General features: G+C 36.1%; 1 protein-coding gene across 2 annotated transcripts in view; it reads left to right on the top strand.

The window, feature by feature from the left end:
• Positions 1-22,574, top strand: part of ERBB4 (erb-b2 receptor tyrosine kinase 4) — a gene marked incomplete at both ends in the record, with an annotated part of 1,001,312 nt that overhangs the window by 941,638 nt on the left and 37,100 nt on the right. For both annotated transcript variants that reach the window (XM_080932825.1, XM_080932824.1), the window contains 2 exons: positions 19,089-19,244; positions 21,244-21,319. In XM_080932825.1, the coding sequence (XP_080788951.1) occupies positions 19,089-19,244; positions 21,244-21,319 (232 nt within the window). The remainder of the gene's footprint in view (positions 1-19,088; positions 19,245-21,243; positions 21,320-22,574) is intronic.

The following is a 22,574-nucleotide window of genomic DNA, read 5'->3' as shown; positions in this document are numbered from 1 at the left end:
TTTCTTATTTCCTTCAAAGCTTGGCTATGCCCATGTTACCTTTTCTTTAGCAAAGAATGTTGTAGCCAATATCTCTAATATTCCTGTAGGTAATGTCCCATTCCCATTAAATTAACTTTTTCTTTTTAAAATGAAACCCAGCTTTGTGTTTTATACCTTGTTTTCAGTAATGAATTGCCTGCTATACATGCAACATATTAATCAGGGATGAGGCTCTTTCTTCACAGATGGTATGTGCACTTTCTATTTTATATACAGATTTAATCTAAATTGCATAGGAACAGTGCTTGTTCAGCTTTAATACTGAATATTAGCTACTTACTCTCCAGCTCAAAGGAACAATTAACACTTTCATGAGTTAAAGATCAATTTAGGGCTAGATCATAATGAATACCTATATGATAATTTAATAAAACCCTATACCTTAACAGAAAACTGGTTAAGGGGTAAAAATAGAAACTGGAAATGGAACTAGTTTTAAAGTAGAAATTATCAGACTTTGTCCAGTTGTTAAGCCCTTGGGGGAACATCCTATTTTTACACTTGTTTTAATATTCTACTATCCACATGGTGCTATCCAGTGCATATCTTAGAAGATGAAGTGAAAATGTGACTTTTTCTTAATTCTGCCCTATGTATTGAATAGAAATTTACCAAATGTATCAGCACCTCCAACATTCTAAAGATGTATTACAAACTATATTGGACCACACTCCTAGGTGATGAAATGCATTTTATGTACATATATAATCTTAGTTTATAAAGATGATTGAAGTCAATACTTAAAGGTTAACAGTATATGAGTAAATGCATTGGTTGGTCTTATCTGGGAACATGTTGCTGCATAATTATCTTTATCTGAATATGACATTTGCCCATAAGATATTCTAAATATTGTAAGATTTGGAATACAGCCATCGATTAGCAATTTGAATCACTTCTTAGTGCAGTATGCCTTTGAGTGAATTGATTTCTTTCTCATACACACACAAAAATATGACCTCTATGTTAATAGACATTTATTGTAGATCTATAATACATAAATATTTATGGTAAAAAGTAGTTCCTTACTAGAAATGTTTGTTCATAGTAAAGAATAAGAAGTAGTTTTTACTGACACATTTGTAGTTCTAATAAAAATAATCTTCACTAATTCTTCAAAATGTAATTGAAGTTTTCCTCTGTTGTAAAGAAGCAATTTATCCATTCAATTTTGGTTTCTTACCATCTTCAGGAAAGATGTGTGGATGGGAGGAGTGGTGATACATACACACCATTGCTTAGATTTTAAGTATCTGCACAGATTTTCCTTTAGGCAGATTATTCTCTAGTATTGACTATCCTTAAACTCATTGTCTTTACCTGACAATTGAAGAGTTCCCCTTAGAAATATTTTCTTATTTTTATTAAAAATAACAATTATAATGTCTATAGAAATACACTATGACCATTTCCTTACTAACCCAAACCACAGCTCTATTTTTTTTCTTTTTAAGATTTATTTACTTATGTATTGTGTGTGTGTGTGTGTGTGTGTGTGTGTGTGTGTGTGTGTGTGTGTGTATTCTATTTTCATGCATGCCTTCATGATAGAAGAGGATATTGTGGAGGAGGGGGATCAGATCCCATGGTAGATGGTTGTGAACCACTGTGCAGCATTGAACTTAAGACCTTTAGAAGAACTGGCAGGGCTCTTAACACAGAGGCACCACTCCAGCCTCACACAACATTCTCCACATGCATTTTTAAATAATGAGTTTAAACTATAACAGTTATAATGTCAACATTCAACCAAGTCCTGAAATTGGGTTAGGGTTCTGTGCAAATTTTATATAACACTTCATTTTATAATTCAAAGAGTGGGACTCTCTTGACATGGCAACCGTCATCTGTTTGTCATCACAGTAAGAAGAAAGGAGAACAGAATTTGGTTGGAGAGAAGTGAAAAATATTTGCAAAGTCCGAGCAAGAAGTGGAAGTAATTTACAAAGTGGCTAGCTCTGAGTATAGATCCTCATGGTTCCAGAGACTAAAAACATATTTTAGGAAGAAGAAACTTCCAAAAAAAAAAAAAAAAAAAACAACAACAACAACAACAAAAGACAGAGGGCTTATTGTTGTTGTTGTGGGTCTGTGTACATGTGTGTGTGCGGGAGTATATGTGTTACTTAGTTACAAGAAGGAACTGTTATGTTTTCTAGACATTATATTTTTGTCACAAAACATTGTATTTCTACTAGAATACTAAAGTAAAAAGAAGTTCTCTCTTTTATTTTCATATCTTTACATAAGATTGTGTTTATGGCCCATTATCCACAAAAGCCTTCAATGGAGTATTTTTTTCTTGTAATTAAAACAGTAGGAATTAATGACAGGATGGGGAAGCTTGCTGTTTTGTAATAATGAATTGAACTATTTGAATGGGTAAAAAATGTTAATACAGTGATTATTTCAGAGTGAGCTGAGCTTTGTCATAAAGATAAAAGTATTAAATTTGCATTAGATGTTTTAAAAATGAAATCGAATACTGTAAAGTCAAGCAAAGGGTGTTCAGCTTTGCCAAACATGATCATAATTGCAAAGGGTTATAGATGTAATGATTCAAATATACTCTGATAGCTAAACAAACCTACTCAGTTTTTGGAACACAAAGTCAATCATTTCTTTACATCTATTTGGCTCCATAGATTGTAGGTGTTGCTTTATTGTACTATGTATGCTCTTAGGTTTAAGAAGTCTGTGGTTTTATTAAAACCTAGGGCCCTTTGGCTAAATGTTGGTTGTGTATAATAGTATGCAAAGACTTGTTGATTGTGAGCTTGTAACTTTTAAAGTGTCACTTCAGAGTACTTGACTTTTATTGTTCAAACATTTCAATACAAATTAATATTTTGTGACCCATGTTAGGAATAAGGCATAATACCCTAAAAAAAGAAATCAACTTCATAAGTCCTGCAATGTGTGTGAAGCGTACTTCGAGTTGTAGTGTTTGTTTGGTATTGTACTTTCACACGTTGGTTTCACCCAGTTGTCCTTCTCTCCATCTCCTTGTCCATCTAACAAACCCTAAGTTCACACAACCCCCCCCCCCCCGAGTTCTCTGTGTCTCTAGCTCTAGTGACAGTGGTGTGCTATGTCCCCTATCACCTGCCATCATCCCCTGCACTCCAAGCCTGCTTTGGTGTGAAATTAAAATCGGTTTCCTCCCGCAGTTTATGTCAAATCTCCTCTCGATTTTTCCTCTTGACTCTGCTCATGTGACATGGACACGCACTGCCAAAAACATTAATGATGATCAGATGGCACTTCTCTGTCTTTGTCCTCTTCTCCTTTCCTGCTTCCTTATCACTTTGGAGGAAGAATATTTCTCCTTCAACAAGGCCCGCCACCCTCCTTTCAGTCTGGAACACGTTACAAGAGTTGGTCCTCATGGTTTCTTCTCTGCCTGTATTCTCTTTCTTCTTCTATAAACATAACAATAGTTACATGGTGTAAGAAATGTGTGATGCAAGCTTTGTCTGCACACATAGAGCCACTGCATATTTATTTGAGTAAACCATACTTATGAGTTCCCACTCTTTGAATCCTTGCTTGCCCTCATTTCATGGTGATCCAGTGAACAACTGTTCTACTGAATTTCTATGGCTGTGATAAAGCACTGACTGGAAACCTTAGGGAGGAAAAGTTTTCTTTTGTTTCTGCACCCGTCATACTCCACCAAGGGAAATCAGTAGAAGAACTCAAGAGAGAAACCTGATGGCAGAAACAAAAGCAGAATCTACAAAGAAACTGGCTTGCTCAATCTGGCTTGTTGGGCTACATCTTTACAGAGTCCAGAACCATGTGGACAGGGGAGGCACCACCCACATTGGGCTGGGCTCTCCTACATCAACTGGGTTGGGAGGCAGTGATCAAGGTCCATATCATGTGAGCAGATATCAAGAAAATGCCTCATAGGCCAATCTGATTGAAGCAATTCAACTGCTCAGATAAATTTCCCTCTTCCTGAGTGTGTCAAATTGCCAACCACTGTTAACCATCACACACCAGTATGACCATTTCAGATTCGAGGTCCGTCCTTCTTCAGTTATCCATTAGGACCCCACAGTACTTGATAGTCACAAAATTCATTCTTTAAAAATTCCTCATCTCTTCTTCATTGTCACAATACCAATCTTTCCTTGATGTTATTCTAAAACTGGATCCATTCCACTAATTTTCATTAACGTGACATTGTTTGTGTTGTTGTTACTTATCTGCATAACAATGTTTTCCTTGAGTTCCAACTTGGGAAACAGCAGGATCCTGCTTGTTTTATGGCGTTTTTCATCACAGATGAGCCCCATCTCTGCTGCTCTCTACTTACACTTCATTCTCCAAGTTACTGCCACACTCAGTGACCACTGCTGTCTGACCTCATAGCAGTCACTGAACTCTTTGTTTCTTTCTGCCTTTATTTGACTCTTTTCTCCGTGGAGCTGCTAATTTTGATCATGTCAGTTCGCTCTGGCAACCCTTGTTTATTAAACTTCTTTGGACTGAATTCAATACATATTTTAATGAAAATACTTCCTTTGACTAAACATGATTTGCATGTTGTAATCTGAGGCTGCTGTGCATTTGATGTTGCTCCCTGCTCCATGGGCTTCAGCAGTAAGGGGTCCCCTGTGTTCCTTAGGCACTCAGCCGACATATTCTCTTCTGTAGGAAGTCCTTGTGGAAGCTGCAGGGGCTGGATTCTTTTCAAGTTTTTAACACTCTTAATTTTGAATCCAATGATGAGTATATTTATGAATTTGAGAGGAACATGCTTTCTCTTGTCTAAGCACCTTTATTGAGAATTCACACTAATATGGGCACCATTTTGTACTTATTATTCTGGTCACAGTATATGGGTTATAAGGGCACTGGTAGTGATCCCTGGAGCAATTTTTTTTTTTTTTTTTTTTTTTAATGATCTTAGGGACAAAGTTGAAACACTTCATTTGGAATCCTCAATTGTGGATTTCTGCTAAATACAGTAAAGACTCTACACCTTTTTTTCATAGTTTATAGTCTTCCCAGGAGCCTCTGAAATACTGAGCACAGAAAAAAAAAACCCTCCTATTGGTATATTGAGTGTTGAGACACTTTATGCAAGAAAAAATTAACCAACACTATCTCCTCCAACTGGTCAGGGTTAATTCACACAGGGAGTGACTGATGCTGAATGAATTTCGGTCAGAGCTCCATATCAGACCTGGTGCCTGATAAACGTCCAACCTCTGAAACTCTGGTTGGACATCTTTGTATGACACTGTAGGTAGCCACAGTGAAGTAATACTGCTGCCCATTGTCCTCTTGTGTCCTGTTCTAAGAGAATGTTTTACACTTTTTTCTAACTATTTTAGGACTCCATGTTTTTCATTCAGGTTTTTTTTTTTAGCATAAACTTTGCTTAATTGATCATGGCCTTACATTTTAATATTGATTCACTATCTAGCTCAAATTCTGCCTCTTCTCAGAAACTCTCTATAGAAAACATTCCGTTCTCTCATGTGTACTTTTCAAATGCTTCCTTAACAACCTCTATCAGTGTCTATGCATGGGTTTGTTATCAGGCTATTTGCTTGTGGTATAACAGAATACCTTAGACTTTTAAAAGAATAGAGTTTATTTAGATCATACTTGGTTGGAGAGTTCAAAAACACTGCACCTGCATCAGCTTTGCTCCCCGGTGTGGGATCCATTCTGCATCTCTGATAGAGGAAAAAACTGCAAGGATATATTTGGAAAGGATGTAACCAGAAAGTATTTCACTATATAGCAATATTCTCATGATAACCAACCCAGTCTTTAAGAAGTGAAATAATTAACCAAATCATACAAGAGGTCACTAATTCATTTTGATACACAAGATGGTCATTAAAAGGTTCACACTACCTCTCAACTTTGGTTTCTTTGAGGACCATATTTCTTCTTGAGTTTAGGAGTCAAACTGCAGTCAAGCAACAGAATATGAATGACTTAAAGAAACTCCCTGACATCTTTACTTGTAAATTAATTAGTAGAGTGCCTGGGACATATAAATATTCAGCAAATAATTACTGAGGAAAACAGGTTTTTTCTTTATCCTGTTTAATTATATAGAAATTACATTATAGACACATATTTTATATATAACATAAGATAGAAAGTAACCAAAAAGGGATAAATAATACTTGATATTTCCACTTGTTCCTTCACAAAGTTGAAAAATTAATAAAACACAATTACCGGCACCCAAATATCATGTGTTATTTTCGTATATAATGTAATCTTTAAAACGAAGATGGAAAAAGTCTTCATTTGAACTATAGAACCACATAGATGAGATTTAATTGTACAATTTTTTTTTTCCTTTTAGCTAAAGTACAATGATACATTTAGGAATAGATATAGGTCATTAAATTTTGCCTAAATTCTGATAATATATACTGATAATAGCTCATCTTCAATGAGAGCACCATAGAGGCTAAAGTAACAATTATGTCAGTGGTCTTTGTGACATTTCTATCTAAATCACATTCCATTATGAGAACATTTTACCTGCCACTTTCATCTTTTTGCTATTTGTGGACTATCAAGGAAATACCACTCAGAGACTGAACAGAAAGTGTAAGGGTATATGCAAAAGGCAAAGTTTAAAGATAGCAAGTTTGCTGAAATTAACCTGCCACAGGTATAAACAGTACCAAGAAACATTGTCGCCTGGTCATGGATGATCTTTGGGTTCTAAGTCCAAAAGTATGTGTTTGACGCCTCAGGTGATTGAACGCTATCTGAAAGCTGAATGTTTGCAAAGTACTGTCTTCTGTAACAAGAATGAGTGCTGACTCTTGGCCACGCAGTATTCGATGAGTTTAACATGTAATGGCTTCTTAATTGTCAGAATAACCTTTGAGATGGGTATTATTATTTTCCCCATTTAATAGATGGAAACACTGGTCCGAGACCCTTAACATGCCCAAGGCTACATAGCAGCATATGGTGAGGTGCTGCACTCATATTGAAGTCTTGCCCTAAACCAGCACTTTTAATTACTTCCCTCCCTCTTCACAGACAAAGACGAATAAGAACAAGCTGACAGTGACCCTTTGCCATAGGTGTTTATGAGATTATAGAGGTTGCTCTCAGCTTTCTTCCATATAACATATTAACTGCATAAATCAGTAAGTTGAAGAGGAAAGCATTGAAGAGGGCAGTTTTCAGATTCCATTTTGGCAGTGGATATAAACAGCATTCTCTCCCTACTTCTGTGGGATGCCGATACTACTTAATAGCAAACACTGAGTTCTCTGGAATTAAAGGTATCTAGAAAGCAAGTTATGATGTTTATGTAGGTGAGCCTGGAAATTAGCAGATGTTTAACAGTTTTTTATTTAAAAGGAGGAGACAATAGAAAAAGATGATAGTCAATACAAATTAGTATCAACAGTTTCAAAATGTATCATCCCGTTTTCTCTTTCTGAACTGTAATTATTAGACTATATTTCTTTGAATGCTCTGATTATGTTCCTGTGTTTCTTCTCTCTTAATCTGATGATCCAAAGGCCATAGAAAAATATATAGAAGTGGTACAGAGGGAGAAATCAATCAAATTGACTACAAATTTCTAGATATCCAAACCCCAATCAGTTGTTAAATGTGAAGAAGGACAAACTGAATTGTGTCGTTTAAGCAGAGCATATAGATGGGTAACAACCCATAAGGTTTAAAGCAAATCATGACATGGAATCAATAATATTAATAATTAAAAATGTCATATAGTAGTTCAGTAGTTTAAGCTTAGAAGATGCAACCCAATAAACAAATGTCAAGAATGTCTTCTTTCTGTCTTATAAAAGAACTTTTATTTGCTGATACAAAAGAATTTTTTTAATGTTTGAACATCTCAGAGCATTTTTCCAGATAGACAGATGAATGGTGTCTCAGTCACTATTATATTGCTGTGCGGAGAACCAACGACCAAGGAAAGTCTTATAAAAAAATTATCACTTAATTGGGGCTTGCTCACAGTTTCATATGCTTAGTTCACTGTCATCACGCTTAGAAGCATGAAAGCAGGCATGACACTGATGGTGGAGTAATAGTAAAGGACTACAATGTGATATGCAGATAGATGTGTCAGGGAGAATCAGCTTGGTAAGGACTTTTGAAAGTTCAAAGCTCACTACCTCCAATGATAGACACATTTTTATCCAACAAGGCTACATCTCGTAATGTTTCTTTTCCACTTAAATAGTGCCACTTTATGGTTACTACGCATTCATATATATGAAAGTATGGAAGTCATTCTCACTTAAAACAATACAGATAGACAGATGATAGGTATAGATAGATAGGTAGGTAGGTAGACAGGTAGGTTGTTAGATAGATAGATAGATAGATAGATAGATAGATAGATAGATAGATAGATAGATAAACAGAAAAATAGATGGAAAAATAGATGATAGATAGTAAAAGTGACAAAGTTGTGTGTTGCATTAAATAGTAATAGAGCAAGTCATTTAACTTGTGAGCAGAGAAGATTTCGTGAAGAAAGTGATATCTAATTTACCATGTGGAAGAGCATAGCTTTGGTCCAGCCTGTCAGTACCATGGCAGGAATAGTGTTGCTGTTAATGAAGAGTGAGGGGTACCCCTGATAAAAGAAATAATAAGGAGAAAGTGGAAAACAGAGAAGAGGGTTTTCACCCTGCTTTAGCTATAGAGCTCTAACTAAGAGTTCCAAGTAAAGTTGCTGTCATAGTTATTTTAGTTGCCTGAAGATGTTTCTGGCTAAGAGTGTGAGGTGGTTTTGTATGTGTGTATCACAGAGTACGGGCATGTGTGCATATATGTCGGAGAGTGAGAATAGACAAGGGAATGACAGCACACACATGAGGTCAAAATGGGGAAAAGAAGCTGAGGGATGTGTCAATCTTCCTCACCCACGTCTCGGGCTAGATCTGAACCTTCACAGTCAGGGGCTAAAGTTGTCAAAGAAGCTCCTTTCAAAGGACTGCTTGTCATTTAGGGTCTTGATAATAGCCATTAATGCAGCTAGGGGCATGAAGTTCAGGAGCAGGGGAGCACTTCTCCGGGGCTTTGTGGAAGACAGTGGCATCCTGACACGAGGACACCATTTGCTCCTGTGAAATATTTTAAGTGTCAGATTGTAAAGCCTGAAGAAATAACCGCAGGAAAAGACATAAGCGTTTCCAGCTCCAGACTCAGGTTCTGTGGATGCTGGTACTAGCAAGAGACACTCAGAAGTAGAACCAATAACGTTTCATAAACATTCATGAGACATTCTGGAATCTGCAGATTTCAAGAAACACCATTTAAATGCTAAAGGACCTACAGGTAAACTGAGCCAAAAAATAAATAAATAAAACCAACAAAACAATGATATTTCTAACGTTGTTATAAAATCATAGATGACCATAGTTAAGCTTGAGAAGACACCAGATATTCAAATGAGAATTTCTCAACCTTCATAAACATGCAAGAGACTACTCGATAGTGGAAGTATGTGGTAATATTTGATCCTTCTGTAGTTGCGTTGGACTAAGAAAATTAGCAATGTATAAAGTAAGAGTCTCTCCCAGCTTCTAGATCAAGCTTAGTGAGAAAGCCCTAGAATTCTGTCCTTGGGTATATGCAAAAATTAAAACAGTAAAGCACATTAATGTGGACTTTCATACTCATGATGAAGGAGTAAGATGACGGCTGGAAGCTGTGATTCAGCTTCTTCTGAGGATATTTCATAGAAGAATGAGCCTGAACACAGGAAGTATGGACCATAGTAGGCAGCTGGAAAATGTCTGGGCGACCTTCAGAAGAATGACCATGTAAGCATTTTCAGATGTATGTTAGGTCCAGGAAAGCCAAGATGATGTAGAGGAATAACTTGACTGATTGGCACGAGTTACAACTTTTTATCCAGAAATCAAGTTGGCTCAAATCACAAAAAAGCCTTTGCTATTCTCAAGATTTAATTAAAACATACTTATTTTAAAACAGCAGAGTTTGAAAAGATGTCCCAGTGGTTAAGCATATAGGCTGCTCTTCTAGCAGAAGAGAATTAAACCCTCAGCATCCAGGTAGTGGCTCATAACCGTCTGAAACTCCAGTTCTTGGTAATCCCCTATGTTCTGACCTCTGAAGGTACCAGACAGACACGTGGTATTCAGACATACATGCAGAAAAAATGCATATATTATAAACTTAATGCCATGGACATTTATATATATATATATATATATATATATATATATATATATATATATATATAAATTTACATTTATCACAGTAGCTATTGATTACTTAATATCTATACAATAGCAGAATTTTGCTTTGTAATAAGGATACCTTGTAAACTTTGCTATAATTGACATAAGAAGGAATGTTCTGGACATAGGGTTTCCAATCTTGAGTTTTAAATCTATTTTAGCAATACGGTCTAATACTATGAAACCACAAACTCTTGCACATTAAACCTTTCTGCTCAATTATAAGGGGGGGGGGTCACATATTCAATCTTCTGTCTTTTGTGTCTGAATATATTTGCACAGTATGTATACCCAGAGAGAGCGTCAGCTTCCATGGGTTAAACTAGAGGTTGCTGTATTAATAGGTTGCACACTTCATTGGTTTTTAATTAATTTCAGGAGAGACACCGAGGATAACTACTACAGCCCACAAACATCTCCTTTCTCATTGCAATCTACATCTTTATTGATCGGCTGCTTAAGGAGCAGAAGTAATCCATTTTAAGTGCACCTCCCTGTGAGACTGCCTGTGTGGTGATGCTCAACAGTTCACTCATTCCCATTGTTGGCTGGAGGTCCCTGGCAGGGGACTGCTGCAGCCAGTCGGCTATTCTCCTGGTTTAAGCAGATGAACTTTGGACTCAATATTTATTTTTTTAGGAAAATAAAAACGTCTCATTTTTGCCTAGTTGATGTCACCTTTTCATTTCATTGGGAAACATGAGGAAGTTGTTCTCAAAGGGGATCCTTTAAAAAGATTGGGAAGAGTGATTAAATTTAATTTACAAAGAAAATACAGGCAACAAGAGGGAAGTGTTAGACCATATTCCCCAGTTAGAGAATCTGTAGGTGGGATTTCCATTCATTCCCTTGGTACTCTAGTTCGAAAGACTGGGGTTCTCCTAATTGCTGCAGGATTCATATTTTTCTATACTGCTATCAGTGGTATAAATTTTAAATCAATTTTGTCTCACCACGAAGAAAAATTGCTCATGCCAGACAGTCTCACAAAACTTTGGTCTTCTGGTTCATTTAATCCAGCCATAAACCAATATTTAGTGCTGGTTTTAGCTGTAGAAGACACACGATCAAATAAACAAATACAACAGAATCTGGGCCCTAGTAGCACAGTAACTATGTGGCTCTTTTGTTTGTGGTAATGGGGCATAAAGAAATAAACTTTGGCTAGCTGTGCTGGCATCTGTCTGAAATTTCTAGACTTGGAAGGTAAAATCAGGAAGATGGATACAAGTTCCAGGTTAGTTTGATCTGCAGTGCTAAACTGACTCAAACAAACAAAAGAAACCTATTTTATAAAAATAGTATACATAAGTTTTATACAATATACAATACTTGTTTATCATAGTATATGCAAATTTACAGGTTCATATATTTACTACTCCTTTATCTTCACTATAGTTTATTCCTTCTATTTCCCAAATCATATGACTAAATGATCATGGCAGAGACTCATAATAACTTGTCAGTATGAGGAGAACAAATGATTGCTGAATTCTGTACCCTAAATGGGCACCCGTATCTCTCACTTAAGGCATGGAGAACATCCCAGAAGAAGAAGTGGATAGAATGTTAAAAGCTGCATGATGGAAAGGAGTTCTCTTCTATACAGGACCTGGATACTGCATCCATGAAGTCACAGAATCATCAGTGGCTATTGTCACAAAGACCTCTACTAAAATGGGCCTTTCCAAATTCTATCCAGATAGGACAAGAGATCATAGGACTTCAACTCTCCTAGAGGGACTATAGAAAGTGAAATGTGGCAGAGAGAGAAAGGGTCATGTCATAGTCCTCAGAAATGTAGCCACTGACACATTGCTCCATGCAAGCAAATAACCCTCACCTCATTCTTCCCACAGGCCTATCTCTGCCCAGAAGCCCCACCTTGCTTTTTCTGCCACAACTACTGGCTGTCAATTTTTATTAAGCCAATCAAAAATGAGGAAGGTCTACGTTTACAAAATACTTAGGCAGGCGTTGAGTCATAAGAATAGCAATACCAAAGTCCAGTCAGTGCTCAGTTACGTTTGTACAGAAATCAGCATTTAGATAATACAATGACAAGTGTTAGACAATATACAATATGTTTCCCTAACATATTTCCTGCTCTCTGTGTCTAATATTGGGCTAATATTTAGGATTTAAGAATAGCTCTTTTTAATAATTTTTTAATTAAAAAGTAAAATTAAAAACGGTAGATGTAACATCAGAGATAATTTAAAATATTCTGTCATGTTTATAGTTTGTATGAAGCGAGTACTTATGACCACATGCTACTTAGCAATATGCCACTAATTCTACCCAACAACCTTCCATTCTGTGTGCTTTCTACCACAAAACCTAATGGATAAAAGACTCCTCACTTGGCTTATTCTCAGAGCCTGCACAGGTCCCTCTCATGCCCAGTTGGGATACATTAGGGACTTCACCAAAAAAGCTCCTTTTCTTCTCTTGACTATGCTCATGTCTTGAGCCCTACTACCTGCAAACATTATGTATGGCTGATGCTTTCTTTCTAAGAATAGCTTTTAGCAGGCAAAATGGAAGAAAGGAGAGATTTTTCATTGGACGCTAGATTTTCCGAAGTTTCCTGTTATGTAGAAAGCTTTGGGTTATTACAGTGATATTTTGTTCTTTTGGAAAGCTGCTTTTGCTCACTCCAGAGATTAATGCCTGAGAGCTGACTGCAGTCTGAAATTCTTAGCACCACACATGTGTTTGCTGAAATTGTTGCAGGGAAACTAGGAGAGAAGCAAATATTTATTGTCCTAAATAGTTCAGTCTCTGCTGACTTCCTTTCCCTTCCTGCAGCTGGGCAGAATGTATTTTTACATTTAATAAATACATGATAATCATCCATTTTAGCTACATGGCTGTGACTCAGATGTCTCGAGATGGAAAACAAGGTCATTGCCAGGTGCTAATCTATGTCAGCAATTCTAAAATTCAGTTTTTCATTGATTTTTATTTTCAGAGAACAGTTCATGTGACTGTTTTTAAACCAGACATTAAATCTTAAACGAATTGTAAGAAAATTTTCTCTTCGATTTTTATATCAAAGAATCATTTCAAATATTGAAAGTCAAATTTTACCTTTTACCCAGTTAGCTCTACTTTTCTCATTAATTCATGAATTTCTTTACTTTACATCCTGATCACAGCTTCCCCTCCCTCTTTTCCTCCCAGTCATTCTCTTTCCTGTCTCATCCACCCACCCTCTGCTCCATTTTCTCTTCAGAGAAGGTGCTACTCCCAATATCAAGTCATGTTGGCAATAGTACTAGGTATGTCTTCTACTGAGGTTAGACAACACAGCCTAATTAGAGAAGCAGTATACAAACACAGGCAACAGTGTCGAAGACAGGTCCTGCTCCAGTTGCTGGGGTCCCACATGAAGACCAAGATATGTTGTTAGATATGTATAGAGAACATACTTCCACCCATGCATGTTCTTTGGTGGGTGATTCAGTGTCCATAAGTCCCCAGGGACCCAGGTTAGTCGATTCTGTAGAGTTCCTGGTGCTTTCCTTGACCACTCTGGCTCCCTCAAACCTTCTCCCATCTCTTCTGCAAAATCTGTATTTTCAGAAGTGTGGGAAAGCTTGAAATAAGTCACCTTCTAACTGGAGCAAGCAAGGGAACTTAGGAAACAGGGTAACTGTGAAAAGTCTGTATAAAAACAGATTAGTAAGACTTTGGTAATGAAGTCAACAAAGCATTGCCAAAGTCACACTTTTTTAAGATATCCTGCTGTGCTCTGTGATAGGGGAATGAATGGTTTGATCATTGTATTAACTCACAAAAAGCATCTGTCAGCATCAAAGATGTTCATAGCTCTCTTATTTGTGACCTTTATCTTCAGTAAGTTCCTGAAAACTGTGATATATTTATGAAGAACACCAAACCTTTAATATATTTTCTAATAAATTTTATCCTTATGTAATAACCTTGAGAGTAAAACGTAATTAAAACTAGATTTTGAATAGGAATGATTATGAAATTTGTACCTACACATTAATCATGGGGGTGTAGGGTTTAGGGTTTTTTATATATCATTGCCACTGTTTGTCGAATGCCCACTGTGCCTCTTAGATTTCTTTGTAAGGGGCACATGAACTTACTGGGAGTAATGTTTGCCTAACTGAGAATTGTTGACAATTATCTGTGGCACATTGATGAGACTTTACGTGTTCTACAGTTACGATAAGGCACTCACTAAAGGCTTTATATACGCCATTTTACCTGATCTTCACAATAAGCTGTGCAATGTCTTTATATACCAACTCAAAGAATGAAACGTTATTAAAATGACAATTTAATTAGTAGTAATTCTAAATCACCTACATATTAATCATAGCAGGTATATGTCAGGATACTTGTTTCACTGTAAGTGCTGACTAAGTGCAATTGTGCTGTTGTCTCTCTTGAAAGACAAGAGACATGGTGATAGAGAAATACAGCTGCTCACCCAGATCACAGATCTCGAATGTTAAAGACCTAAGGTTTGAACCATGCAATTGCCTTTAGAATTTATATTCAGACCCCATCCTCCATTTTCTATACAATGTGGCCTAAGCAAACTTAATATCTCAAATTTTACATAATTAAAAGTTTCTAGATTGTAAACAACTTTGTGATTTAGTTACATCTTAAATACAAGACTTATTAAAAGTCAATCAATTGCATTGTGCATGAAATTCACATAAATCTTTAAGAATATTTTTTTTCTAGAACAGAATGTTTTATGATGCTGTAAGTCTTACCTATAGTTGCTCATTTTTGTGTACCCAGATTTAAATATGTAGGTTTTGGAATCCTGGCCAAACTGATCCAATCTCTCCACTAACAGCATATTAGTCTGATAACTTGGGCCTAGTAACAAGTCTCTGTTAACATTTGCTTTACCGTATTTCTTTTAGAAGGAAAACAGTGCATGATTCATAAGGTTACATTGCTTCACTGTATTATAAAATATTGTATTTAGCACCTCACATGTTCAAAGTGTGTTGAGTTCTTTGGAGCTGTGGTGTGGATGTTCTTATTATGTATGTCCCAGGGCTGGCCATCCTGGGTCATATCAGAAACCCCAAGCAGAGGACAAGTTTTCATTTCAAGCCAGTATGGTGTCCTCTTATGAGGAACAAACTCCCTTCATTCATCCTCCTTTTTCTGGGACATCTGTGAGCTTTGTTTTGTCACATTTACTTCTAGTTATTATCTGTGTTCTTCGTTTCATCCTTCTCATTTAACAAATGATTTCATTTTGAAAGGATTTAGCAGAAATTTTGACTCTAATAAGCTCTTCAAGTCAGAAAAATGCTGTCGTAATGGTTGCATTGTGGGAAGCCTTTCATAAGTAATCCAAAGACAATTCAACACTTTAATTCTGGGAGGGGAAGCAGAATTCGGTGACAGCTGGACCTAGTGACTTAGAAGGATGTATCTGCACAGTGATACCTCGGAGTGGCAAGTGACCATACAAATATACTTTGATAATTTAGTCATGGCATATGCTCTGCTTTTAGTAGTACTGATTTTAGTCAAGTAGACAGGAAAGGCTATGTAGATTGCCATTTGGTCTTCTGACTTGAGTTTTCATTATTTTGATTAAACATTTTTTTCCTAACAAGAGGTAGTTAAGATAAAAGTAAGATGCTCTATTATCTAGTGAATTTTTAAAATAAAATATAGTGTCAATGTATTTTTAGGGTTTTTGAACTTTTTTTTGTATTATAGAATGTGTCATCTCAAAAGTGTCTTTGGACGTAGACATATAACTTAGCAGCCAAGAACCCATACTACTCCTACAGAAAACATGATTCCAAGCACCAACATTGGGTAGTCACAAAAGTCAGTAACTCTTCTTCCTGGAGATCCAATGCCCTCTTCTGACCTCTGTAGGAGCTGCATACATGTGCACATGCACATAATTAAAATCTATCTTTAAAATCAAAGGTATTGTAGTCAATCTGACTGCTATGACAATAAACTACAAATCAAGCAGCCTATCCACAATAAAAGTTCCATGATGATAAAAGCTGGCAAGCAAGTTTGGTCCAGCTGATGTGCTTCCTAATTAGAAAACTTATTATTATTGTTGCATCCAGAGATTTAAATTTGTTGCTTATTGTTAATTTTAGATAGATAGATAGATAGGTAGATAGATAGATAGATAGATAGATAGATAGATAGATAGATAGATAGATAGTTTGTTTGAGAAATATGTAAGTTAGGTCTGAAGAGATAGATCAGCCCTTAAGGACATTCCTCTTGCAGAACACCCAGATTGAGATTCCAACATTTATATGACAATTCAAAGCCATCCAAAACTCAAGTTCTGTAAAATTCAATGCATTTTTCCCATGACCTCTAGACAAATATACTAACAGGCACAATATTTATACATATAAATTAAATACATAGGCATAAAAGCCCTTAAATACACAAACTACATTTCTATTTGAGTGTTACTTAGTTGGAAGAATCACTATGCTTGAAAGAAAGAAAGAAAGAAAGAAAGAAAGAAAGAAAGAAAGAAAGAAAGAAAGAAAGAAAGAAAGAAAGAAAGAAAGAAAGGAAGAAAGAAAGGAAGAAAGAAAGAAAGAAAGGAAGGAAGGAAGGAAGGAAGGAAGGAAGAAAGAAAGAAAGAAAGAAAGAAAGAAAAAGAAAAACCAGAATCATTCTCCTTTTCTCTTACTCAATTACCAAGGAAATCTTTTCAGTCTGTAACTATGCCTTGAAATTAAAAGATGACATCCTGATCACGGCATTGTAGAACATAAAATACAGAAGTCAATTTCACATAATGGCCATGATATATTCATGTGTGTCTTGGATGCCCAACTGTTTTACCCTCATTACTTACCACTGGCCCTCACCATGTGTGTCTCTTCAGAGGCACAGAATGGTCTGCCTTTGGCTAAGCACACATGTTAATTACTCTTGATGACTGTTCCTATTCTCTCTGCCCATGGGTTTTCCCTCCAAGGCTTAGCCTGCTCTGGGTATCTCTCCCAACTCTCCCCTCTAATGTATACTTGCTGATTGTTCCTCAGGATACAGCTTTCCTTAAATGTCCTGTGTCCTCCTTGGCATGTGCATCAGGATTTTTTTTTATTTCTCCCTAATTTAGTAATTTACTGTGTCATCCTTTAATGTGAAGACTTTATCCAAGTCTTTTCTTACTTCCCCAGTGTCTAGCATGGTAGGAAGAGGCTAATGTGTGCTACTGTGAACATGTAGGTCTAAGTCTCAGTCCATTGACAACACATTTGCTGTGTCCTGCTATGTAGGTAGTCATAAAAGAAATGATTATTTTTAATGATCATATCTTAGAAAATAAAAGTATTCGCATGGATGTGAAAGCACATCATCTCCAAAGAAAAGAGCTTATTTAACTCTGCTCCTCTAAATCCTTATATAACTGTATGCTCTCAGATTTGCTTTATTTTTGGAATACCTCATGTCCTAAAACAGTACTACTTAGGAAAGAGGGCAAAAATCCCATAAATACCATTTGCGAGTTGACTTCAGAAGGCAGCAATAAATGTGTTGTCACCTAGCTGCTGACTGATTGGACTGACTGTATGAGATGCTCTCTCAACCAGTTGTATTTGATGGGGATGTCTGTGGAGGCTGGCTCCTGGAGCCCTGTGCAGCAATCTCCTCTTTACACTACATCGGGTATATAGTTCATAACGTTTTGACCTGTGTGATTTATGTGTCTGTTTTCCTCAGCTTTTGTTTGGATATCAGAAACCATTAATCTTTCAAAGCTGCGCAGTTGTAATGCTAACTGCCAACAGCAATGATTTGTAATTGGAATGAGAATGTGCTTCGGTCCTTTTATAATAATTCTGATTTGTTTCCAAATGACCACATTTTACTGCTGTGGGAAAAAAATCAAATATACAATTTACCTTAATTCCTTGATAAAAATCACAGTCACGCTTATCTAAGCTAGGCCTGAGGTTTTTTTTTTTTTTTTCCTTTGCCATTATGTAAACATTTTCCATATGATACAACAACACTATCTTCTTACTTGCTAAAAATATAACTAAGAAACAAGTTATTATTTCAGTGGGTCAATACTCTTACGAATTATTATAGAGATTATCGTTTTCGTATGATATAAAAGGCAAGTTTTCTCTCACACCACGCTATCTCATTAGTAATCAGCAATAAATTTTATTTTTAATTTCCCTGTGTGGTTTTATGAAGATAACATATTAAAGGCTAATCTGTGGGTCGTTATAAACTATGTACTCTCACTTGTGAGTTCCGATAATGATGACTAATGTCATAAAAGCCTTTTATTTGAAATTAGACTTTCATGAACCCCCAGGGTATTTTTTTATTCTTTGAATAAAGAGAAAAGCAACATAACTCTTCAGCCTCTAGAAAGTCTATGAAGATGATATTGGTAGCATCAAACCTGGAATGGAAAGGCTTTTAGTTATGGATAGCTGTGTTTATTTAGAATGACTTGTAGGAGGAAGATGGCACTAAGCAAAAATTATAGATTATCTATAATGTCAGGCCAAGTATATGTTAGCCTATCCACTAAGACTAATGAAGTGTTGGCAGAAGGATATCAAGTTCCCCAAAACTGGGTATATATTTTATGCTAAAACTTATCTGTGGTTTGCCACACCTCCACAACAGGCTTATTTTATTTTACTTTATTTTATTTTTACTGTATTCTGGAATCTGCCCTCCCTTTAAAAAATGAAGTATCCCATTTTATGACATGAAAAACTTCAGATTCTAAGTTGTACTTGGCTTGTTTTTCAGGGAATGATGTACCTGGAAGAAAGACGGCTCGTTCATCGGGATCTGGCAGCCCGCAATGTGTTAGTAAAATCTCCAAATCATGTTAAAATCACGGATTTTGGACTGGCCCGACTCTTGGAAGGAGATGAAAAAGAATACAATGCTGATGGGGGCAAGGTAGGTGAAGCTGAAAGCAACAGCTCTTAAAAATGTACCAACATACCTCTCTCTCCCATCAAACAACAGTGGGATCTTTCTTAGAGACTCAGGATATGAACCTTTAACACAGGGCTTTTCATTGATCCTGAGACTAAAGAACTATTACAGAATGGCAGTTTCTTATGTACCACTGAGGAATTTGGGTACTATTCATATGTCCACTTTCCCTAGCACCTAAAATGATAGATACCCTGTGATAATCCAATGTAGTTGCTTTGCCTTCACATATGTCATAGTGGACACATTGCTTACCACTTGATTGTCCACCAGAATTTAGCCTAAGCTACCAATATTGAAGAAGACTCGACCCAGTTACATCCTTAGTTACATTCCAGCCCTCTAACTCCAGTTTTGTCTGATAATGTGTTTCAGCATATCTCCCTCTCCAAACAGTTTTTATATATCTTAGTTGTAGACCTTTTATTTACTGATTAATCCACACTCGTGGCTAATTAATTAGGGAAGTTTATATGTGATGATCTATCTATAGATCTGACGAGAACTATATCAGAGCAGATCAATGACACAAACCCAAAAACTCTTCATTTCTGTTGACCTATGAAGTTATGATATTAAAAGGTCTTTTTATATACATGAATCTGTTTATTATACCTTACCATTCACAAGTAAATATTTGCAATAGTAGAATTCTAAATGCTTAGCTTTGATTCACCCAGGGCCTTTACATAATTGTTTATTTTCAAATCTTACCACAAAGTAAGGTAACAAGACTTTATAAAATATAATATTTTCAGTTTTGAGCAATTATCTGACCTTTCCCCAATTTTATCAGCCTATTTTGGGTGTTGACTACAGACCGTAGTGGCTGAAACAAAGTCACAGCTTTGAAATGTTTCTACAAGATTTCTGAGAAATAGCAGTCTATAAATCATATATGACTTCACCCGTCTTAAGAACATACAACTGTAAAGTTTGTCTAAAGCAAGATTCATTATAGCTTTAAACGCCTGATCACCATTAGGTCTCTATCAAGCCTCCTATGATTTAAACTTACTTCTGTGGCATGGTGTCCATACCCCATAAAGTCAGCTAACTCCTTGCCCATAGGGAAATTACTTTCAATGTGTCTTCTGTTCCTTTCCAGTGAGTCCCATGATTCTGTCATAGAGTTACCTTGGTGTCACCTTGGTGAGCAGCCAACCTCGTGATTTCAAATGCCTATTTAGTTTTAAGCTTTCAACTGCAAAGTAGAAATGTTTATCTTTATTCCATGGAATCTAATTATATCCCCAGCTACATACTGCTGCCCTTTGAGTTGAATCGTGTTCTGCTGACCCATCACCCACAGGGGATGTGGGTTGAGTTGTTTTTCTTGTAGTGATGATGGATTTGTGCTGATCCCCTCACATCCCTTTATATTCTGACCTCCTATTACAAAAATGGCACATATTTTCAAATTCTGGCTTACAAAGGCAAGAGAGATTATTTGCGATGGAAGAACAAAGCAAAGCTAACTTTGGAATTCATGATATTAGACAATTTAGTGACCAGAAGAGGATGGCAGGGCAACTGAAAGGACAATCGTTCACATCTGTGGCCAAAACCATATCTGAGAGAGAAACGGGTTCACGGAAACTGGGGGAGTCTTGTTTTTGAGAAGGCATTATGTAGAAAGATTGTCAGATTTCATATTGTCAGGCATAATATCAGCTCAAAATTTAGATGCCAGATGTTAAGAAATATATAAAGTGTTTTTCTCTTTTAATTTCCTTGATATTGTTTATGAAGCTTTAAAATGTGTCTTTTGGTTAATTTACTTCATAGATTTTACAAGTTTCAGTTCATTGTTCACTGTCCTGAAAAACAACTGGTTTATAGCCAAAAGTATTCCATTAAAACTATAATTGAGGTCAGTCCAGAGGCTAGCACCTAAGAAATACTTTTAAAATGAATTCTTGTATAATTTTTAATAATTCACTTTTTATTTTTCTTATAGATGCCAATTAAATGGATGGCTCTGGAATGTATACATTATAGGAAATTCACACATCAAAGCGATGTTTGGAGCTATGGTAAATAAATTTTTACAAATTTGTTCTTCTAAAGAAAATTAAATGTTTACTGCACACAAAATAAATGCAGTAGTATGTTGTTTGTATTGGTTGACCTTACTTATAAACTTAATTCCCTAAAGTAATTAACTCTTTGGTCCCTTATTTAAAAAAAATAAATACCCCACATCACAATTTTAAATTTTATCTGTCTTTTTTGTGTTTTATTTTGTACTTCTAAATCTAAAGCATACAATATCACTGCTATGTTTTCTTCTAAGAGTTATGGTTTGAGAGTAGTTTGCCTGATTAATCTATTCTTATACACACAGGCACACAGAGAGACACACACACACATACATACATACACACACAGAAACACACACACACACACACACACACACACACACACACACGCGCGCACACACACACACACACACACAGATCAACATTAGGAATAACCTCTTAGAATCTCATGGCCTTTTCAGCAACAGTTTAGTCATAGAACTCTGAAAGAAATCAATGTTAACGGGTAATACAAAAATAGAATTTTATTTTATTTTATTTTATTTTTGCTTAAAAGAATATCTATTCTAATGCTAGAAAGTATACTAATTATTGTAGCAACAGTCAACAAGTAATAAAGATATTAAGGTGACAGTTGAGAAGGTAATAAGAGAACACTGCTAATTGTAGCTTGAATTCAAATTAAGTAAAAACAATGCCTCTAGGCTTGTGAGGTGCTTCAGAAGGTAAGGGAGCTTACTGTTAAGACTTAAAGAGTGACTTTAACCCCAGAACAAAAATGGTGGAAGAAAACCAACTCGCCAAAGTTGTCCGCTGATCTCCAGTCACGTGCTGTGGCATGTGCAGATCCTAACTACTACACACACCCCATAAATAAATGTATGTAAAAGAAGAGAGAAGAAATGAAAACCACAATCCCTGCTGTTAGTGCTCATTTTAACTTGATATTGTCTTTTGGAACAGCAAACCTGGTCCCATGGTTCAATAAAATGTTTTCTGTGCGTCCGTGTGGCATGTGTGATCTGAGTGTCTGTAATATGTATGTATGTATGCATGCATATATGTATGTATTATATGTGTGTGTATCTATGCATATACATATATTATACATTGATATTATACTTTGGTTGACTTGCTTATAAAGAGTGATCACTATTTTCCCAGCCTTCCACTTAGGTAGAAATATTAACTTCTTGAGTAACTAGCTATTGATATAAAAAAGTAAAAATGTAAGGATTTAGGAAGTGTC

This window comes from Micromys minutus, assembly GCF_963924665.1.
Source record: "Micromys minutus genome assembly, chromosome: 19".
NCBI lineage: Eukaryota > Metazoa > Chordata > Mammalia > Rodentia > Muridae > Micromys > Micromys minutus.
Note: the sequence above shows the minus strand (reverse complement) of the source record. Positions and strands in the feature narration are given on the sequence as shown.